The sequence below is a fragment of the Salmo salar genome, chromosome ssa16 (genome assembly GCF_905237065.1).
Source record: "Salmo salar chromosome ssa16, Ssal_v3.1, whole genome shotgun sequence".
NCBI lineage: Eukaryota > Metazoa > Chordata > Actinopteri > Salmoniformes > Salmonidae > Salmo > Salmo salar.
This window is the reverse complement of record NC_059457.1, coordinates 79,843,803-79,865,962: the sequence shown is the minus strand read 5'-3', so window position 1 is coordinate 79,865,962 and position 22,160 is coordinate 79,843,803. Positions and strand designations below refer to the sequence as shown.

Below are 22,160 nucleotides of genomic sequence, written 5' to 3'. Positions count from 1 at the left end.
GTTCAAACAACTGGGAATCTCAGACTTCTGACTTCAATGCGTCTCAGACTTCTGTTTTTACCTCTTATCTGTTTTACCTAATCTCAGACATCCGACTTCACAACTGGGAACTCTGGGAAAAAATGTACCAAGAAAAATCGCTTTGAACGGTCATCCAATCATCCAGCATTTTCTAGAGCTCCGACTTTCCAACCTGAAGATGACGTCATCATTTTACCTCTTTTTTTTCAGAATCCCGAGTTGTCTTGAAAGCACCCTTACAGATGCAGGTACCGTCAGTCCAGTCAAGTAAAAAGCTAATTATTTGCACGTTATTTATGTTCAGCTGTGCCCCACAAGTGCTACAACGTCTGATCTATTTTGTTATCAAAGGCTGAGTTTTAAATATGATCTGAGAATAACAATATTAGCCGGCCAGGCATATAGCCAATATGCTGTAATAATGGTCCCATGTTTCATGAGCTGAAATAAAAGGTCCCTAATATTTTCCATATGCACAAAAATATTATTTTGCTCAAATTTGTTTACAGCCCTGTTAGTGAGCATTTCTCCTTTGTCAAGATAATCCATCCACTTTACAGGTGTGGCATATCAAGAAGCTGATTAAACAGCATAATGAATGGATTTTTAAATGTAACCTTTATTTATCTAGGCAAGTCAGTTAAGAACAAATTCTTATTTGTTGGCTCAGTTGGTAGAGCATGGTGTTTGCAACGCCAGGGTTGTGGGTTTGATTCCCACGGGGGACCAGTACGGGGGAAAAAAATATGTATGAAATGTATGCATTCACTACTGTAAGTCGCTCTGGATAAGAGCGTCTGCTAAATGACTAAAATGTAAATGTAAAATATTTACAATGATGGCCAAACCCAGGTCCATTGTGCTCTGCCCCATGGGACTCCCAAACACAACCAGTTGTGAAACAGCTTGGATTTGAACCAGGGTGTCTGTAGTGACACCCCAAGCACTGAGATGCAGTGCTTTAGACCACTGCACCACTTGCAGCCGGCCGCAACCGGGAGGTCCATGGGGCGACGCACAATTGGCCCAGCGTCGTTTGGGTTAGGGAGGGTTTGGCCGGCAGGGATACCCTTGTCTCATCGCGCACTAGCAACTCCTGTGGCGGGCCGGGCGTAGTGCATGCTGACCAGGTCCAGTACGGTGTTTCCTCCGACACATTGGTGCGGCTGGCTTCCGGGTTGGATGTGCGCTGTGTCAAGAAGCAGTGCGGCTTGGTTGGGTTGTGTTTCGGAGGACGCATGGCTCTCGACCTTCGCCTCTCCCGAGTTCGTACGGGAGTTGCAGCGATGAGACAAGACTGTAACTACTACCAATTGGGGAGAAAAAAGGGAAATAATAATAATAATAATAAAAAAATTTTAAGTCATGTTTACAAATCCGAGCGGTAGATCTTGGCTTGCTTTTTGACCGCAAAAGTGATCTTGACTCAGAAAAGGTTGGTGACAACTACTATAAGCCAAATTAAGTGGACCTCAAATACTTTTAAGATTTGCATTGTGCACTCTGTTAAAACACTCATCAATGTACAACTCCAAAGTTTGTAAAGTTTGTTTAGGAGTACACTGTGAAAGGCTATAGGAGCAGGGTGCAGCCATGTTTGATCTCCTACATCATCACGTGATTGACCTCCAAAAATACCAAAATACTGTAGCGACCTTAACCCAGCACCAGTGTATTAATGGATGTCAATAGAAGCCAGGCTTCCCCAAAAATGTACCAAGAAAAACCCCTTAAAAAGTAATCTGTCTTTGTTTCTGTGTTTCATAATATTCCTTCAGTTCGCAAGAGGCTGAATGTATTTCACTGGAGAAAACATCAGAGTGACGAAAACAGTGCCCCTCTGTCTCTATATGTCTAGCCCATATATCTGATGCTGTGTGGTCAAAAAGAGTAGGATATTGTTGCCGCCTGTAGCATTGAATCTAAGTGAAGCCAGCAAGCATTTGGCCTCAACTGGGAATGGTCCTGGCCCATCAAAAAAAAGTGTCAAGGGAAGCCAGTTTGGATTTGGCTTCACACCAATCACATCATATCAAGCCAAATGTCATTGACAGCAACATTTTTTTGCATCTCGTTGATTTGTTGTCCTCCAGTGGCTAGCTAGCTAGCTAAAATAGGCCCTTCTGTAGATTATCCATGGGCGGAGATAGGGATTTGGACTCGTGGTTTTATTAAATTCTCCGTACAGACCAATGATTATAACGGCGATTCTGATCCAACAATAAATTCATACATTGTGCCTCTGGCCTGAGAGGATGGAATTTTAATATGTACCTAGCTGTAATAGGCTAATGTTAACAAGCTGGCTAATCGTTGCTTATGAATGGAAGTTAGGCTAGCAAGCTAGCATTTTAGCCAGGTAGTCTTGGACAACAAAAACTAAAATTGTGTACTGTATGACAGAGTCATAAAACATTTTGACAACATGAAAGAGAGGAGGACGGCATCGGCGTTTCTTTAAAAGTAGGATGAGTCAACATGTTTCTTTTTACACACACACACACACACACACACACACACACACACACACACACACACACACACAGAGAGAGAGTTAGAGAAATCAGTACCATGGACAGCCACATCATATTTAGCTTACACTGATTGGACTAAATTGTTTTTTGAATCTTTTAGTTGTCATTGTATTAGACTAAGCAGAGGTAATTTGATGATGTTGAAATGTTGAAGTTGAAATGGTGCTGGAATAGTGGAGGCAGCTCCTATTTTCTTAGCGACTTGTGTTACCTCTCCAGTGTTCTCAATCAATAGTTGTTTAGTAGTCGGAAAATGTTGGAAACATTAACTTGATTGACCATGCTGTAGGTCATGTAACTGTTTATTACACAATATGCTTTGTGGACTCCACCAGACAGCTGTGGCTTTTTTTCCTGGCTTGGCTTCCCCAGTGATTTTACTCACGCACCGCTACTGCCCAGCATCTAGCGACCTCGTCAAGAGGTTTGTACATCTTCGTGTAATGGTTAAGGTGTTGTTTTGACAGTCACTGTACCTGGGTTCGAGTCCTGGTCGGGCTACCCCTGAAATTGTTACACTGGTGTCAGAAGTGGGATGATGCTTGTGAAGCCATCGTTGACGCGGGTATATGGGAGAGACTTGGTATAGAGAAGCATAGCGACCTTACTCCAACACCTAGCAACCTCTTCAAGCGGTTTGGACCCTATGGCATAACAGTTAAGGTGTTGTCTTGACAGTCGACTCTACTCGTGTTCCAAATCCCGGTCGGGGCTAGCCCTCAAAATTGCTTCAATACGTTCAAGTTTGACCTAATTTGACCAGGTCTGATGCTCAGAGTGTCACATCCTGATCAGTTTCACCAGTCCTCCTCCAGGTGTCGCTTGTTTTCCCCAGTGTATTTATCACTGTGTTTCCTGTCTCTGTCAAGGTATGCGTGAAGGGCTGTAGGAAGTCAGGTGCAGGAGAGCAGCTATTTGGTAACAAAACGGAGCCTTTTATTTGGCGAACCAAAAGCACACGGCACAAATGAACACGAAATACAAATACAGGTTGAACATAACCCAGCGCAACCAGCCTAACGTGCGCATACATGAAAACAGATAAACAATACCACACAAAGACATGGGGGAAACAGAGGGTTAAATACACAACACATAATGAGGGAAATGAGAACCAGGTGTGTGGGAAAATGAGACAAAACAAATGAAAAATGGATCGGCGATGGCTAGAAGACCGGCGACGTCGACCGCCGAACACCGCCCGAACAAGGAGAGGCATCTATTTCGGCAGAAGTCGTTACAGTCTCTCTGTGCCAGTTCGTCTTGTATGTTTCCAAGTCAACCAGCATTTTTCCTATTCTCCTGCTTTTTGCTATTCTCCTTTTTCTAGTCCTCTCGGCTTTGACCCTTGCCTGTTTCTGGACTCTGTACTCGCCTACCTGACCATTCTGCCTGCCTTGACCACGAGCCTGTCTGCCACTCTGTACCTCCTGGACTCTGATCTGGTTTTGACCTTTTTGCCTGTCCACGACCATTCTCTTGCCTAACCCTTTGGTTTAATAAACATTGTAAGACTCCAACCACCTGCCTCCTGTGTCTGCGTTTGAGTCTCGCCTTGTGCCTTGATACAGAGCTTTGAATAGGCCAGCATTTGGCTATCTACTGGACAGGTTACGATAGCCTGTTACAGTTTGTTGAGATGTGTGCATGCATGCCATTGTCGTGGCAATTATACACAGGGACACTCAAAGTCAATCTTAAATTAATCTTTGTTTATTAACAGTTAACTGGAGAGGTTCCAACAAATTTGATGCACCATAGTGCACGTCTGTCAGGAGCTCTTTCGAGGCAGTCCCGTTAGATCTCTTATATACTGCTTACGTTACATAGGCATGATTTAGCTTATTATTCATAATGAATTAATCATTAACGTTTGGTTCATGCATGTGACAGACCAATACCTCACGAGGCTTCTTCTGTCCAAGCTGAAACCATGAAACTGAGATATCCTTTTGTTCTCAAAACAAGGTTCAGGGCATACTGCCAAATTGCAGATACTGATAATGAGGATTCAGTCACTTGCATGAACACATAAACTGCTTATTAGAAAAGCACAAACAGAACACAGAAATTGGTTATTAGAAAAGCACAAACATAACATTTTCCATCACACCATCAAAGTGGAAGGTAGGCCTTGAGCCTGAAGCACATTTTCACATGCAAATAGCACTTGATCATATGGATCAAATTCAAGGTGTGTATTTTACTACTTGAAATTACTGGAAATATTATGCACTGTGGCTGTAATGAACAGGACAACCAATAGCTGTCTAATTTGTAGTCTATATGTCCATAATCTAGCCTAATCCAAATAAACAAATCCCCAACAGGAGGAAATAAAGAGAGAGGAGGAGGACAGTTTCCATGTTTTTATTTAGAATTCTAAGGATTCTGGAGATAGCTTCTTTTTTTATATAAGAGCAAGAAACATGACAATCACAGTTTTAACAATCTGGACAATATATTGAAGAGGAGTTTCTTTGGCACCAGTGAAATAAGAGAAGACTACATAGGCTACACTAACTTCACTAACACTTTACTTGAAGCTGACAGATATACAATAATGCATTATTACCTGTTGTACATTTTGTATGAAGCAGGGGAGGCTGCTGAGGGGAGGACGACTCATTGTTATGGCTGGAACGGAGTGAACGGAATGGCATCAAACACATGGAAACCCTGTGGAAACTATGTGTTTGATGTATTTGATACTAATCCACTTATTCTGCTCGAGCCATTACCAGGAGCCTGTCCTCCCCAATTAAGGTACCACCACCCTGTGGTATGAACCCTTATAATGTTTTATTATCAACTGTTGCCATGCTATATCTCTCTATGTTTTCTATACATTCACTGAGAGATGATACAGTACTAAGATATTCGAGGATCATGAATGATGATAGCTACAGATTGTACACCAGATAATGTGATATAACCAAAGATTTTTGCTATCCATTACTGGGAGTTCTCTCTTCGTTCTCGATTCTGCAAAGCAGTTATCTTATAAATGTCCATGTCCAGTTGCAGGTAGTTCTACAAACAGCAGAGAAACCTCAGAAAGATAGGAAATCCATGTTTTGTATCAATGTGTGTAGAGCTTTGTTTTAACGTGACACACTGTCTGGCCGCGGCCGCTTCGCATAGAAATGACTAGTTCTGTCAAAGATGCAGGAAAATTCTAGATGTCCGGCAGCTAAGATGGCAAGGAGACTCCTTGCGTGGTACAAAACATGGATTTACTATCTGAGTTTTCAGTGTTTTTTATAGAACCATCTGCCACTGGATAGAAACATTTCTAAAATAACTGTTTCCCAGAATCGAGATGGAAGACAGTATCGCCAATACCAGGTCAGTTGAAAAATATATGGCGGTGTTTTCTATAGGCAAACCTGTAACGGACAGTAATGGATACCAAACATCTTTGGTTAGATCACGTTATCTGTAGCTAGTATTATGACAAGTGTTGTACTGATTGGCTTGAATTGTATCTATTAGGTCAAACAAAGTTAGCATCTTACATACACAAATATACGTTTAGGTTTAAACTTTAAGCAGTAGCATAAGTAGATAATTATACCTTTTTAACAACTTCATCATCCTTTTTCACATGTGAAACAGACATCTGCCCCTGACACACACACACACACACACACACACACACACACACACACACACACACACACACACACACACACACACACACACACACACACACACACACACACACACACACACACACACACACACATTGCACACAATGACATACAGGAAGACACACAGAAATTAACTGTAATTGTGTGCGTGTGGGTGTGTGTTTTTGAACAGAGGGTCTGTCTGAGTTTTTTAGAGGATGATGGACAGAGTGTGGGAGTGGGAATGGGGATGTATTTTAGGGAATAGGTATATGTGTATTTATTTTGTGTGTGTGTGTTTTAGGGGACTTTGACAGCTGGGCCTCCTCTTCCACAAGTCTCCCCTCCTTCTCCTACACCTCTTCCTTCTCCTCCACCTATTTCTCCTCTTCCTTCTCCTCCACCTCTTTCTACACTTCCTTCTCTCCTTCCTTCTCCTACTCTTTCTCTCCTTCCTTCTCCTACTCTTTCTCCCTCTGCACCTTTTCCTCCCTGTCTTCCTCATCGAAGGGTGAGATAGAGTGGAAGGCATCATGCGGGAGCGTGGCAGAGAGAGTGTACTCCTCGCTCACTCCCTCCGTCATAACCGACAGATCCACATCCGCCTCAGGAACGTTGGATTCTAGGAACGGTTTGGAATCAGAAAAACCGTTGGATTCTGGAATTTCGTCAGATTTTGGAACTTCACTGACAGCCACCTCTTCCATCCCCAAAGCCTCAGCCTTGAACTCCTCCAGCCCTGGAGCCAGTTGGGACTGCACCTCGGTGAAGAGGACCTCCTCATCAGGACTGGCCAGCGGGGAGATCTCGATGGAGGCCACGGCAGTAGGCGAGACCCCGGTCTGGGATGAGGCCTCCACCTCTGCTTCAGCTTCAGGTTGGCCCTCAGACTTACGATTCTGTTACAGCAGGACGTAGTCATGTCAGATGAATCCACAACAGTGTGTGTGTGTGTGTGTGTGTGTGTGTGTGTGTGTGTGTGTGTGTGTGTGTGTGTGTGTGTGTGTGTGTGTGTGTGTGTGTGTGTGTGTGTATACTGACCTTCTTGATGCTGAACGTGAGAGGGGACACTTTGAAGGAGGAGCTCTTCGGGTGGTTGGGTGTCAGGCTCTTCTTCATCTTCTCTCGTTTCTCCTGTGACACGATCTTGTTCATCTTCTTCTCTATATTCGCTTTGGAGAAGGCCCTCTTCAGACTGTCAACCTGCAATACATTGTACAATACCATGCAGTCAGTAGATAGCAGGAAATCTCCTAACCCTTACCCCTAACCTCCGACCCCTGATCTTAAGCTCTGCAGTACATCAATAGTCAGCATTGAACACGCCACGCGGCCACAGAACATGACCTTGACCCCTAACCTCTCACCCATAGACTTTATCCCCTAACGCCGGCTTTCTCCATCCCTCACCTTCTTTAGACTGGAGCGTTTAAACTTATCCGCGCGGGATTTGTCTGTGTGCTCTCCGGCCAGCTCGTATACGCCATCTCCCACCTCGTCCAGGTCCGCCTCCAGCCCTACGTCCTCGTCCGAGGATAGGTCGATGGTGTGAAGCCCCTCCTCCGTGGAGCGGTTGGCGTCGATGACGGCGGTGGGCTCCTCCCCCTCCTCAGCGTCACGGGGGAAAGGAACAGTATCCTTGACAAACACACTGGTTGGGATTTCATTCTCCTCCTACAGAGAGAGATAGAAGGAAGAGGGAGGGAGAAGGAGAAGAGGGAGGAAGGTAGGTAGACGAGTAGGGAAGGAGAGAAAGAGAATGAGAGAGAGTAAAAAGGAAAGTGTATGATAAGAAGTTAGAGAAAGGAACTCATGAACAGTACATTCATCATTCAAAACAGATGTGGTATGTTGCTATATTTAATTATCTTTATTAATAGCTAATAGTTTAGGAGTGGATCACATTTATACTACCGTTCAAAAGTTCGGGGTCACTTAGAAATGTCCTTGCATCGCCAACACTCCAAACTAACGGGTGAGTTGTCATGGTAACACCAGAATAGAACTTGTGATGAGTGTGTGCAAGAGAGAGAGAGAGAGAGAGGGGCCTACCGTTCAAAAGTTTGGGGTGAATTAGAAATGTCCTTGTTTTTGAAAGAAAAATAGAAAAATTGTCCATTAAAATAACATCAAATTGACCAGAAATACAGTGTAAATGTTGTAGCTGGAAACAGCTGATTTTTAATGGAATATCTACATAGGCCAATTTATTTTAGGCAAGTCAGTTAAGAACAAATTCTTATTTTCAATGACAGCCTAGGAACAGTGGGTTAACTGCCTTGTTCAGGGGCAGAATGACAGATTTGTCTCCAGCTCAGGGATTTGAGCTTGCAACCTTTTGGTTACTAGTCCAATGCTCTAACCACTAGGCTACACTGCCGCCCAGAAGCCCATTATCAGCAACCATCACTCGTTGTGTTAGCTAATCCAAGTTTATCATTTTAAAGGCTAATTGATCATTAGAAAACCCTTTTACAATTATGTTAGCACAGCTGAAAACTGTTGTTTTGATTAAAGAAGCAATAAAACTGGCCTTCTTTAGAGTAGTTCAGTATCTGAAGAATCAGCATTTGTGGGTTTGATTACAGGCTCAAAATGGCCAGAAACAAAGAACTTTCTTCTGAAACTCGTCAGTCTATTCTTGTTCTGAGAAATGAAGGCTATTCCATGTGAGAAATTGTCAAGAAACTGAAGATCTCCTACAACGCTGTGTACTACTCCCTTCACAGAACAGCGCAAACTGGCTCTAACCAGAATAGAAAGAGATGTGGGAGGCCCCGGTGCACAACTGAGCAAGAGGACAAGTACATTAGAGCGTCTAGTGCTCAACTGGCAGCTTCATTAAATAGTACCTGCAAAACTCCAGTCTCAAAGTCAACAGTGAAGAGGCGACTCCGGGATGCTGGCCTTCTAGGCAGAGTTCCTCTGTCCACTGTCTGTGTTCTTTTGCCCATCTTAATATTTAATTTTTATTGGCCAGTCTGAGATATGGCGTTTCTTTGCAACTCTGCCTAGAAGGCCAGCATCCCGGATCTTGTTGCCGTTGAGACTGGTGTTTTGCGGGTACTATTTAATGAAACTGCCAGTTGAGGACTTGTGAGGCGTCTGTTTCTCAAATTAGACACTCTAATGTACTTGTCCTCTTGCTCAGTTGTGCACCGGGGCCTCCCACATCTCTTTCTATTCTGGTTAGAGCCAGTTTGCGCTGTTCTGTGAAGGGAGTAGTACACAGCGTTGTACGCGATCTTCAGTTTCTTGGCAATTTCTCGCATGGAATAGCCTTCATTTCTCAGAACAAGAATAGACTGACGAGTTTCAGAAGAAAGTTCTTTGTTTCTGGCCATTTTGAGCCATAACAGAACCTTGTGATTTTTTTACACTACTTATTAGTTTCCACCCAACGTCCATATTATCAAACCTGTAAGACTGAGTAAGTGGTTAAGTGGTATCTTAAAGGGAAAGTTCCACTTGTTAATTTTTTCCCACATTCTTTTGGGATTGAGGCCTGTAGATTTTTCATTTTAGAATTTTTGTCAATTTAGCTAGAGCGACTTATAGGAGCAATCAGGGTTAAGTGCTTTGCTGAAGGGCACATCTACAGATTTTTCACCTAGCCAGCTCAGGGATTTGAACCAGCGATCTTTCAGTTAAAGGTGTATACAGTAGCTGGCATTCTGAAGACTCAGCTTTACTCTGGACTGCTTCTGATGTATAAAAACGTTGAAAACCTTCTGTGGTGACGTGTGGTGGTGGGAAACTACATAGGCCTATTGAGTTATGGAATCATTGGATTTGTGTAAACGCTATTTCCAAACCATGAACACATACCATCTACATACAGTCACTAATCATTGTTACATTCCTAATGACATTTCACAAAATGGCCGACGCAACACACACATACACACACACACACACACACACACACACACACACACACACACACACACAGGAAGGATGCACACACAGTGTTGTTGGGCTCTGGCTTGGGCCCAGGCTGGAAACACAGTCCAGCCGTGATGATACGGGTACAGTGGCGGGGAGGGGTGGGAGGTTTGTCCTGCTGGAAACTTTGTCAAGATATCATGTAGCGCTACATTAAAGAAGGACACACAAGGTTGCTGGGAACAATCATAAAGGCAGAAGAATGTCGAAGAAGAGGGGAAGGAAGCCAAGGCAACACACACACACAACACACACACACACACACACACACACACACACACACACACACACACACACACACACACACACACACACACACATGCACACACACGCACCCAGGGGAGGGAAGCCAAGGCGAGGCAGCACTCAGAGTTTCCACCAAATGCTGGACATGGGCCAAACTCTGAGAGGTGGAGAGAGAAGAAGAGGGAAGGGAGGGGAGGGGAGGGAGGGAGGGGAGGGAGGGAGGGGGGAGGGAGGGGAGGGGGAGGAGGGAGGAGAGGGGAGGGAGCGAGGGAAGGGAGGGGAGGGAAGGGAGGGGAGGGAGGGGAGGGGAGGGAGGGGGAGGAGGAGGGAGGGAGGGGGGAGGGAGGGAGGGGGAGGGAGGGGAGGGAGCGAGGGAAGGGAGGGAGGAGAGACAAGAGAGAGGGAGGGAAAGGAGGGAGGAGTGAGAAGAGAGAGAGGGAGGGGAAGGAGAGTGGAGGAAAGAAAAGAGGAGAGGAGAGAGGGAGGGAAAGGAGAGGGGAGGAGAGAGAAGAGGAGAGAGGGAGGGAGGAGTGAGAAAGGAGAGACAAGGGAGAGAGAAGAGGAGAGACACATGCACACATACGTACACACACACACACCCTGGAGAACATCTGTCTTCCTCAGGCACCACAACCCAACCTCAGATGACAAAGTATTATTCTCTGCATATTTGACCTTAACAACAATTACTCTGGACACACGCACGCACACACGCATGCACGCACACACGAACACACACACACACACACACACACACACACACACACACACGCATGCACGCACACACGCTCGGACACACGCACACACGCAAAATGCAGTAGGGAGTTGTGGAGGAAATGCAACGTCTGTTTTTGCAAGATAAAGTTTGAGGGCTGTGTATTTAATACTCTAGAAAATAGTTAAGTTCTGACACACTCCGCAGACTGGAAAAGTCTAGCTTGTGAAGTGAGTAATGGTCATGGAATTGACTCTTGACTCTCCTCTCTCTAAAGGTATCCAGTACTGTATATATCCCAGGTCTCTTATACCAGAACCATAGGCCTATACAGTGTATAGAAAGGTTACAACTCAGAAGGTTCCATAATTTCTGTGGGTATAAGTTTGTCCTTGCACGCACACACGCGCACACACACACACACACACACACACACAAACTTGCTTCCCCCTTCACCAAGGAATTTCCTGATGAAATGAACAAAAATGTCCCACTTGGCTCAGAGGAATGCATTCACCTTTGGGCTAGCATTAGCTATGGTACCTTTAGCTTTCTTTAGCTACCCTTAGCTACCATTAGCTTATTTATCTTCATTCACCTACATTTAGCTGCTACCCTAAGCTCCATTTAGCTACCCTTAGCTTATTTGGCTTCCCTGAGCTACATTTAGCTGCTACCCTTAGCTTCATTTAGTTTCTACCCTTAGCTTCATTTAGCTACCCTTATCTTCATTTAGCTACCCTTAGCTTAATTTAGCAACCCTTAGCTTAATTTAGCTACCCTTATCTTATTTTGCTTCCCTTAGCTTATTTGGCTTCCCTTAGCTACATTTAGCTGCCTTTAGCTGCTACTCTTAGCCTTACCTTTAGCTGTAACTTTTGTGTTTTAGCTAGCTTCCATAGCTACTGTAAGAGTCTAGGACACTGGAGACACCGGTCAGTGATCTTCAGGTCAGAGAAGTTGGAGTTCTAGGATGATCCCAGAGATTCCGACTTGGAATTCCAAGTTGGTTGAGTGTTTTTCCTTGAAGTCCCAGTATTCTTGAACGCACTGATTCAGATGTCGAAGATTTCCAAGATCCAAGTTCACAGTTACACACAACATCAGCAGTATCTATAACCGATCAATCACTCAACAGTCTGACAGAGGGAAATTGGCAAGCCAAGCCAAGCCAAGGTGTTCCATGATATGAAGTAATAGCATAGAGTAGCTTAGCATTATCAGAGTTCTGTCACTTAGCTAACTTCAGTTGGAAACCTGTTATTCTTGTGTTACATGTGTCAACACCAACACAAGTCAAAACACGTTATACCAATGAAACACAGACATACTTTTTGCCAATGCAGCTGCCACCAAGATGCTAATTACATCAAGAGACATTTTGAGAGTAGGAGAGAGAGAGAGAGAGAGAGAGCAGAGAGAGAGAGAGAGAGCAGAGAGAGAGGGAGGAGAGAGAGAGAGAGAGAGACCAGAGAGAGAGAGAGAGAGAGAGAGAGCAGAGAGAGAGAGAGAGAGAGAGAGAGAGAGCAGAGAGAGAGAGAGAGAGAGAGAGAGAGAGCAGAGAGAGAGAGAGAGAGAGAGCAGAGAGAGAGAGAGAGAGAGAGAGAGAGAGAGAGAGAGCAGAGAGAGAGGGAGAGAGAGAGAGAGAGAGAGACCAGAGAGAGAGAGAGAGAGAGAGCAGAGAGAGAGAGAGAGAGAGAGAGAGAGGAGCAGAGAGAGAGAGAGAGAGAGAGAGAGAGAGCAGAGAGAGAGAGAGAGCAGAGAGAGAGAGAGAGAGAGAGAGCAGAGAGAGAGAGAGGAGAGAGAGAGAGAGAGAGACCAGAGAGAGAGAGAGAGAGAGAGCAGAGAGAGAGAGAGAGAGAGAGAGAGAGAGAGAGAGAGAGAGAGAGAGAGAGAGAGAGAGAGAGAGAGAGAGAGAGAGAGAGCAGAGAGAGAGAGAGAGAGAGAGAGCAGAGAGAGAGAGAGGAGAGAGAGAGAGAGAGAGACCAGAGAGAGAGAGAGAGAGAGCAGAGAGAGAGAGAGCGAGAGAGAGAGCAGAGAGAGAGAGAGAGAGGAGAGAGAGAGAGACCAGAGAGAGAGAGCAGAGAGAGAGAGAGAGAGAGAGCGAGAGGGAGAGTTTTGCTTTACTCTAGGTTTCCCTGTGCTGCCTATAAGGTGTGGTTCCTCCAGTGAACACATACATGACAGGCCTGCTACTGCTACCTCACTGTACCAGTCAGAGTCAAGGTACAGTACCTCCTCCCCTAGCTAAGAGGAGTGAGAGAGCCCAGATGTCCGCCTGCCTAACAGTGTGTTTGTGTTAAAGCGGGGTGAGTGTGTGTGTGTGTTGTCATCTGTATCAGCATATTATTGCCTTGTGTTATAACCAATGTAATGGATCCATCCCATTAATATAACTGGGCCTATGGACTGGAGAGACGTTACTTGTTGAGCACAGAGACACACACACCTACACATGTTAATCTGTCACACATTCCAGTGTCTGGTCCTCAGCACAGCTGATAGAAAACAGATGTTATGTGCTCAACACATTGATTGTGTGTGTGTGTGTGTGTGTGTGTGTGTGTGTGTGTGTGCGTGCGTGCGTGCGTGTGCGCGCGCACACGTGTGTGTGTGCGTGCGTGCGTGCGTGCGCGTGTGTGTGTGTGTGTGTGTGTGTGTGTGTGTGTGTGTGTGTGATGAGAAAGGTACGAGAAAGATGTGAGTGAAGGAGGAGTAGAGGTGGAGAGTACATTCTTTTAAAAAAAAGGTTCCAAAAGGGTTCTTTGGCTGTCCCCCATAGGATAACTATTTTTGGTTCCAGGTAGAACTCTTTTGTGTTCTATGTAGGACTCTCTGTGTTAAGGGCTCTACGTGGAACTCAAAAGGGTTCTACCTTGAGCCAAAAAGGGTTATTCAAAGCATTCTCCTATAGGGATATATTCTGAAGAACCATTTTATTAAGTTCTTAGATAGCACCTTTTTATCTCAGAGTGTAGAGAGAGTAGTGGTCAACAATCCTACTAGCCTTTGAACTACCACTACCACTTAGAAAGAGAGCAAGACAGACAGAGAAAGGGAGAGGAGGAGAGAGAGTCCTGCCAAGCTCTCTATCAGCCAGGTCACGAGACCAACACAATGACAGCTTTTGTATCTCACTGTGTGTGGGTGTGTTCATAGCTCTGCTTTGTATATGCAGATAGTGATAATAATGTACTCTATTACAGAGAGAGAGAGAGAGAGAGAGAGAGAGGGGGAGGGAGGGGGGGCAGACAGAGAGAGAGAGAGAGAGAGAGAGAGAGAGAGAGAGGGGGGGAGGGAGGGGGGCAGACAGAGAGAGAGAGAGAGAGAGACAGAGAGAGAAGGGGAGGGGGGCAGACAGAGAGAGAGGGGGGGCAGACAGAGAGAGAGAGAGAGAGAGAGAGGGGGGAGGGAGGGGGGCAGACAGAGAGAGAGAGAGAGAGAGAGACAGAGAGAGAAGGGGAGGGGGGCAGACAGAGAGAGAGACAGAGAGAGAGGGGGGGAGGGGAGGGGGCAGACAGAGAGAGAGACAGAGAGAGAGGGGGGGAGGGAGGGGGGCAGACAGAGAGAGATAGAGAGAGAGAGTGGGGAGGGGAGAGGAGGGGGCAGACAGAAAGAGAGAGAGAGAGAGAGAGAGAGAGAGAGAGAGGGGGGGGGGCAGACAGAGAGAGAGAGAGAGGGTGGAGGGGGGCAGACAGCGAGAGAGAGAGAGAGAGAGAGAGAGAGAGAGAGAGAGAGAGAGAGAGAGAGAGAGAGAGAGGGTGGAGGGGGGCAGACAGAGAGAGAGAGGGAGAGAGGGGAGGGGAGGGGGCAGACAGAGAGAGAGAGAGAGAGAGAGAGAGAGGGGGAGGGAGGCAGACAGCGAGAGGGAGAGAGGGAGAGAGAGAGAGAGAGAGAGAGAGAGAGAGAGATGAAGTTGTGAAACTTTACTGATGGGTCAAACCACATTCCTCGTTCTGCATGGTTAGCAACCACACACACAGTTTCAACCAATCACATCTCTCTCCTAGGAATGACCCCTCAACACATTGTTCACACACACACACACACACACACACACACACACACACACACACACACACACACACACACACACACACACACACACACACACACACACACACACACACGTTTTGTAAAACCTGTACTAATGAGGTTACAGTATTTCCCTCATGGATTTTAGAACAGACACTGTCCACTATTTCACACACCCCTCTGGTATTTGCCCACACCCAGAGGAATGGGGCTGGGTGCCCCTTAGACTGGACCATCCAGTGGTCTGGGGGTGGTCTAGTGAAGGGGTGTCAAACATACAAGGGTGTCAAATTCGGCCCGCATGTGTACTCATGATTAAAAATATACATATATTCTGACGGGGGAAACAAAGTCAATATACTTTAAATTGACAAAAACCAAATGGAAAGTGTAGAAATGATAATGGACCTACATTCATACAGTTTCTTGACTGTGTCCAGCTCACTGATAATCACCTAAATTAAAGCTGGACAGTCAGGGAGCATCAAAAATCCCAAAACAATGTTTAGAGGACAATAATAAATAAAGAATTGACAGTGAGAAAATATAACACATTTTCAGTGCGGCCCTCCGGACCTCGTTGAAGACCGAATGTGGAACAAACTCCCTCACTTGTCACTTCTGTTAGTGTCTACAAACCTGAACCAAACTCCCTCACTCCTCACTTCTGTTAGTGTCTACAAACCTGAAACAAACTCCCTCACTTCTCACTTCTGTTAGTGTCTACAAACCTGAACCAAACTCCCTCTCTTCTCACTTCTGTTAGTGTCTACAAACCTGAGCTTCAGTGAAATGAGATAGACATAGCCTACAGCGAAAGCAGGCCCAGTTTCCTTTACATTGTCCATCTATCACGTGACTGTGATGGAAAGTCTGTGTGTGTTTTGTTGTGTTACGTTGTGTTATCAGAATGACACCCATGAGGATTGAACTACAGAGACCATAGAGAACCAAAACACTCAAACACCTTTCCCCTGCCTCTCTTTTTCTCCAATCTTTCTTTCTCCCCACGCTCCTCCTCTCTCCCTCTCTTTCTTATTTCCTTATAGTCTCCTTACAGACACTAGTATTCCCTGGAGGAGATCAGACAGCCTTATTAGGGCATGGGAATAAAAATACAGTATCCTGCTCTCATAACACTACTGCAAAAGGAGACAGAGAGAGAGGGGGGAGAGGGGGAAATCGAGAGGGAGAGAGAGGGGGAAAGAGAGAGAGAGGGGGAGAGAGAGGTGGAAAGAGAGTGCCGTAGGTAGAGAGAAAAGGAGGAGAGAGAGAGAAAGAGAGCACTTACTAGAATAACTAGAGTTTACCACTCTGAGTTTACTAGACTGAGTTTACCAGACTGAGTTTACTAGACTGAGTTTACAAGACTGAGTTTACCAGACTGAGTTTACCAGACTGAGTTTACCAGACTGAGTTTACTAGACTGTGTTTACCAGACTGAGTTTACCAGACTGAGTTTACTAGACTGAGTTTACCAGACTGAGTTTACTAGACTGAGTTTACCAGACTGAGTTTACTAGACTGAGTTTAACAGACTGAGTTTACCAGACTGTGTTTACCAGACTGAGTTTACCAGACTGAGTTTACTAGACTGAGTTTACCAGACTGAGTTTACTAGACTGAGTTTAACAGACTGAGTTTACCAGACTGTGTTTACTAGACTGAGTTTACCAGACTGAGTTTACCAGACTGAGTTTACCAGACTGAGTTTACTAGACTGAGTTTACTAGACTGAGTTTACCAGACTGAGTTTACCAGACTGAGTTTACTAGACTGAGTTTACCAGACTGAGTTTACCAGACTGTTGGATGAACACTATTAGTGACTGATGGCTCATTGTACTGCAGGAGACACTCAAACATTCCTAACACGGATGCTGCCAGAGGTTATCATAGCCTCTAGTCTATTCTATTAATAACAGAGGAGGGAGGGAGGGAGGGAGGGTAGATGAGAGAGACAGAGGGAGAGGGGTTGAGTGTGAGAGACAGAGAAAGAGAAAGAGGGAGAGAGTGAGAGAGACTTGCCAAAGTGAAGGAATGTGTATATCTGTTCCAAAGGTGCTGTTTATGCAAGACCAGTGTGTGTGTGTGTGTGTGTGTGTGCGTGCGTGCGTGTGTGTGTGTGTGCGTGCGTGTTTGTGTGCGTGCGTGTGTGCGTGTGTGTGTGTGCGTGCGTGCGTGCGTGCGTGTGTGTGTCTGTGTGTGTGCTTGTGCGTGCGAGCCCATGCCTATGTCTCGATTCGTGTAAGTAGAAAAATTTTAACATTAAAACCCTCCACTGTGCTAGAAGTCTCACTCACACTCTTAACAGAGTGATTTTCCTTTGGCTGAGCAAGAGACCAAACCCTAACACACATACTTCCAGACCTCTATATCTAGCTCCGACCGTTAGGTCCTCACTTGTTCCCTGCTCTCTTCCCTTCTGCAGCCCCACCCTGCCACGGCCACACTCACACAACACACTGTTCAGTGGTGAATCAGACAGGCTTTCCCGCTTCAGCCAGGGATTCCCTTGCAGAACAGTTTTGAGGTTGTTTCCAAAGTTTAGACTGAAACGCCATGCGTGAGTTAGACAACATGTCACTCTCTCTCTCTCTCTCTCTCTCTCTCTCTCTCCGGGCTATGAAACACACACACACACACACACACACACACACACACACACACACACACACACACACACACACACACACACACACACACACACACACACACACACACACACACACACACACAGGATACAGGATCTCACAATCTCACACACAAAGGGCCGTCCCACCCTCCATTAGAATGCTAGTGTGTTATTGAATACAGAATCCATCTCAGTGTCACAAGACAAGACATGACAGATCCCCTCTCCCCCTCCGTTGTCTCCTTGTTTTAATCTTGTCATTTTCAGCCGACTATCCTGCGGGCTGATAAGAGTGGAAACTCACTCACACAGCCTCATGCTATAAAGCAGTGGGCACCAACCTTTTCTGAATCAAGATCACTTTCTCAGTCAAAATGCAAGCCGAGATCTACCACTCAGATTTTTAAACATGACTTCATGTTTAATATGCCTGGCCTGATACATTATCACAGCATATTGGATATATGCCTGGCCTGATACATTATCACAGCATATTGGATATATGCCTGGCCTGATACATTATCACAGCATATTGGATATATTCCTGGCCTGATACATTATCACAGCATATTGGATATATGCCTGGCCTGATACATTATCACAGCATATTGGATATATGCCTGGCCTGATACATTATCACAGCATATTGGATATATGCCTGGCCTGATACATTATCACAGCATATTGGATATATGCCTGGCCTGATACATTATCACAGCATATTGGATATATTCCTGGCCTGATACATTATCACAGCATATTGGATATATTTCTGACCTGATACATTATCACAGCATATTGGATATATTCCTGGCCTGATACATTATCACAGCATATTGGATATATTCCTGGCCTGATACATTATCACAGCATATTGGATATATTCCTGGCCTGATACATTATCACAGCATATTGGATATATTTCTGGCCTGATACATTATCACAACATATTGGATATATTCCTGGCCTGATACATTATCACAGCATATTGGATATATTCCTGGCCTGATAGATTATCACAGCATATTGGATATATGCCTGGCCTGATACATTATCACAGCATATTGGATATATTCCTGGCCTGATACATTATCACAGCATATTGGATATATTCCTGGCCTGATACATTATCACAGCATATTGGATATATTCCTGGCCTGATACATTATCACAGCATATTGGATATATGCCTGGCCTGATACATTATCACAGCATATTGGATATATTCCTGGCCTGATACATTATCACAGCATATTGGATATATTCCTGGCCTGATACATTATCACAGCATATTGGCTATATGCCTGGCTTGATACATTATCACAGCATATTGGATATATTCTTGGCCTGATACATTATCACAGTATATTAGCTATATGCCTGGCCTGATACATTATCACAGCATATTGGATATATTCTTGGCCTGATACATTATCACAGCATATTGGCTATATGCCTGGCCTGCCAATATTGTTATTCTCAGACCATATTATATTTCAAAATTTGACCTTTGATAACAAAATAGATAAATTGGTGTAGCGAGGCACAGCTGGGCATAAATTGAAATAATTTGCTTTTTTATTTGACTGGACTGATGGGACCTCTATCTGTAATGGTGCTTTCAAGACAACTCGGGATTCTGAAAAAACGAGGTCAAATCATGACATCATCTTCAGGTCGGAAAGTCAGAGCTCTAGAAAGATGTCCAAGTTTCCCACTTGAAATTCTGAGTTGGATGACTGTTCAAAGTTCTGAGTTGGATGACTGTTCAAAGCTATTTTCCCCATTCGGATCTCATTTATTCTGAGTTCCCAGTTGTGAAGTCGGATGTCTGAGATTAGGTTAAACAGATTTCAGGTAAGACAGAAGTCTGAGACGCACTGAAGTCGGAAGTCTGATATTTCCCAGTTTCTAGTTGTTTTGAACATGGCATTAGTCTCAGTGGAGGGAGGGAGGGAGCAGCAGCCTCTCACGGTCCCTGCTCTCTCCTTCCTTTCCTCCAGTGAGTCTGACCAGAGAGAGGGGACACCATCTTCCACCTGATGGCGAAACTCGAGTCACACCACATCTGCCTCATGCACAAATTGATGTTGTCCTATGACCAGAGAAATTGAAATATTCCTTGATATTAAAATAGACATGAGGAGCTGCTAATAATAATAAAAACGCCGGGCTATTGATTCACTTGGCTACTCCTTCATTGCAGCTGCAGCACCAGTGGAAGTAGAGAAAATCATGTTTTATGTTTTGTAGTAGTGTTGAATAAAAACAGTGCTGACAGTCCAGAATAAAAACCCACTCATAAAAACAGCAGCTCTTTGCTGTATTCTCTGAAAGTCTCTCTCTGGTCATTGTCTTAAAAGTTATAAAATCTTACATTGGCTAGTATCAAACTTTGCTGTGGCATTGGTCGTGGAAGCTGTAGTCACAGTGATTTGAGCTATCCGATTGGTCAGCACAGTAAGCACACTCGATTTAGCCACAGAACTCGGGTAGGCAAAGTTTGTCTTTTCATTAAATAATAAAAAATTGGACCACTTTTCCCAGCCGGTGCGCAGGGCTTCTGAATTAAGTGCACCTCCCGCCAACAGCACAACACGTAAAAAAAATAAGCGCAAGCCGTTATCATTGGCTTTTCTACAGAAATGTTTCATGATCGACTAGGAATGCCTTGAAGATCGACCCGGTTGGTGACCGCTGTTCTACAGTACCACACCCCACCCCCAACAATAACCTTTGACCCCTCAATACCCCTGTTAATCCCCCACGCCCATCCATTTTCTACTCTTGACGATGGCCACTTTGAAGTTGTCCCTCTTGGGCAGACACACACACACACACACACACACACACACACACACACACACACACACACACACACACACACACACACACACACACACACACACACACACACACACACACACACACACACACGTCTCACCTGGAATATGAGCACTTTGAAGTTGTCCCTCTTGAGCAGGTGGGAGTGGTTTGCCTCCAGCTTCTTCACCTGTCCAGCCTGTCGCTCCATCCTGTCGCGCACCTGGAGACATACAGGGATCAGACAAACACTATACAATCAATCTATGGATCTGTCTTTCTGTCTCTTCCCACCCACCCACCCGTCCATCCCTAACTAACCCATCTTCCACTCACCTCCTTCATGGTGACGGACACCTTGCGGCTCTTGTCCAGCAGCTTGCTGACGGTGTTGGCGGTGTGTGTGTGGCTCTTGGACAGCTTGGTCATGTCTGCCTGGATCCCCATCACCGCTCCCTCCATCTCCACCTGACGCTCCTCCATCTTGTGCTGGTTCTCCTGCACCGTGTCCAGCATGTTGACCAGTTTGTCCAGGAGGGTCAGCACCGTGATGGCGTTAACCGGGCCCGTCCCTGGTGTCAGTGTTGGGCTTAGTGACCCCTCCTTGGTGGTGGTTCCCCCAGGAGCTCCAGATTCGGAGGCTGCGCTAAGAGCTCCTGTGCCCAGCTGGGAGAGGCTGTGACTGGGGGAGGGTTGGTCGGGGACCATCAGGTCCTGGCTCTCGTGGGTGCTGCTCACCATGCTGTTCCTCTCTGCTTGGACTGCGTCCTCACACATTGCTAACGTGGCTGGCTAATGTGCTAGCTAACACACACACCGTGGAATAAAGCTCTGCTCTCTCTCCTCAGCCTGTGTGGGAGTGGGAGTGTTTGTTCAGTCCCACGCTGTTTGCTTTGCTGTCGAGCTGGCTGAGGATTTTGTTGCACAGTTTGCTGAGTTTCTCCAACTTGTTGCTACGAAGCAAAACTTTCCTGCATTCACCTTCTGCCGTCCCCACCCCTTTTCCTTTCCTCAGTCAGTCAGTCAGCCTCTCTCTCTCTCTCTCTCTCTCTCTCTCTCTCTCTCTCTCTCTCTCTCTCTCTCTCTCTCTCTCTCTCTCTCTCTCTCTCTCCCTCTCTCTCTCTCTTGCTCTCTCTCTCTCTCTCTCTCTCTGTCTCTCCCTCGTTTTTCTGAGTCAGAAGAGCAGCAGTGTTTTTGCCCCAGAGCTTAAAATCTCTCCCACACCCAAAGGGGAGGAGCCTTTCACCACGGCAACTAGACCTGCCCAGCACAATTATGTTTGTTACTCATGACTCTCTCTTCAGTAAAACACATTCAGTTTCTCTGTGCAGTGAAGCTTCTCTCTCTCTCTCTCTCTCTTTCTCTCTCTCTCTTTCTCTCCTCTCTCTCTCTTACACACTCTCTCTCTTTCTCTCTCTCTCTTTCTCTCCTCTCCTCTCTCTCTCTCTCTCTTTCTCTCACTCTCTCTCTCTCTCTTTCTCTCTCTCTCTTTCTCTCCTCTCTCTCTTTTTCTCTCACACACTCTCTCTCTTTCTCCTCACTCTCTCTCTCTCTCTCTCTCTCTCTGAGAAGGGG

General features: G+C 45.4%; 1 protein-coding gene across 1 annotated transcript; it reads right to left on the bottom strand.

Annotated features, from left to right (window-relative positions):
• Positions 1 to 4,909: 4,909 nt before the first annotated feature.
• LOC106593800 (caveolae-associated protein 2) lies at positions 4,910 to 21,818 on the bottom strand. Its single transcript, XM_045698079.1, has 5 exons — positions 20,922 to 21,818; positions 20,707 to 20,808; positions 7,598 to 7,861; positions 7,229 to 7,390; positions 4,910 to 7,086 (listed from the first exon to the last, which is right to left on the bottom strand). The coding sequence occupies exons 1-5, from the start codon at positions 21,360 to 21,362 to the stop codon at positions 6,649 to 6,651; spliced, it is 1,407 nt and encodes a 468-aa protein (XP_045554035.1). The 5' UTR covers positions 21,363 to 21,818; the 3' UTR covers positions 4,910 to 6,648.
• Between the last annotated feature and the right edge of the window lie 342 nt (positions 21,819 to 22,160).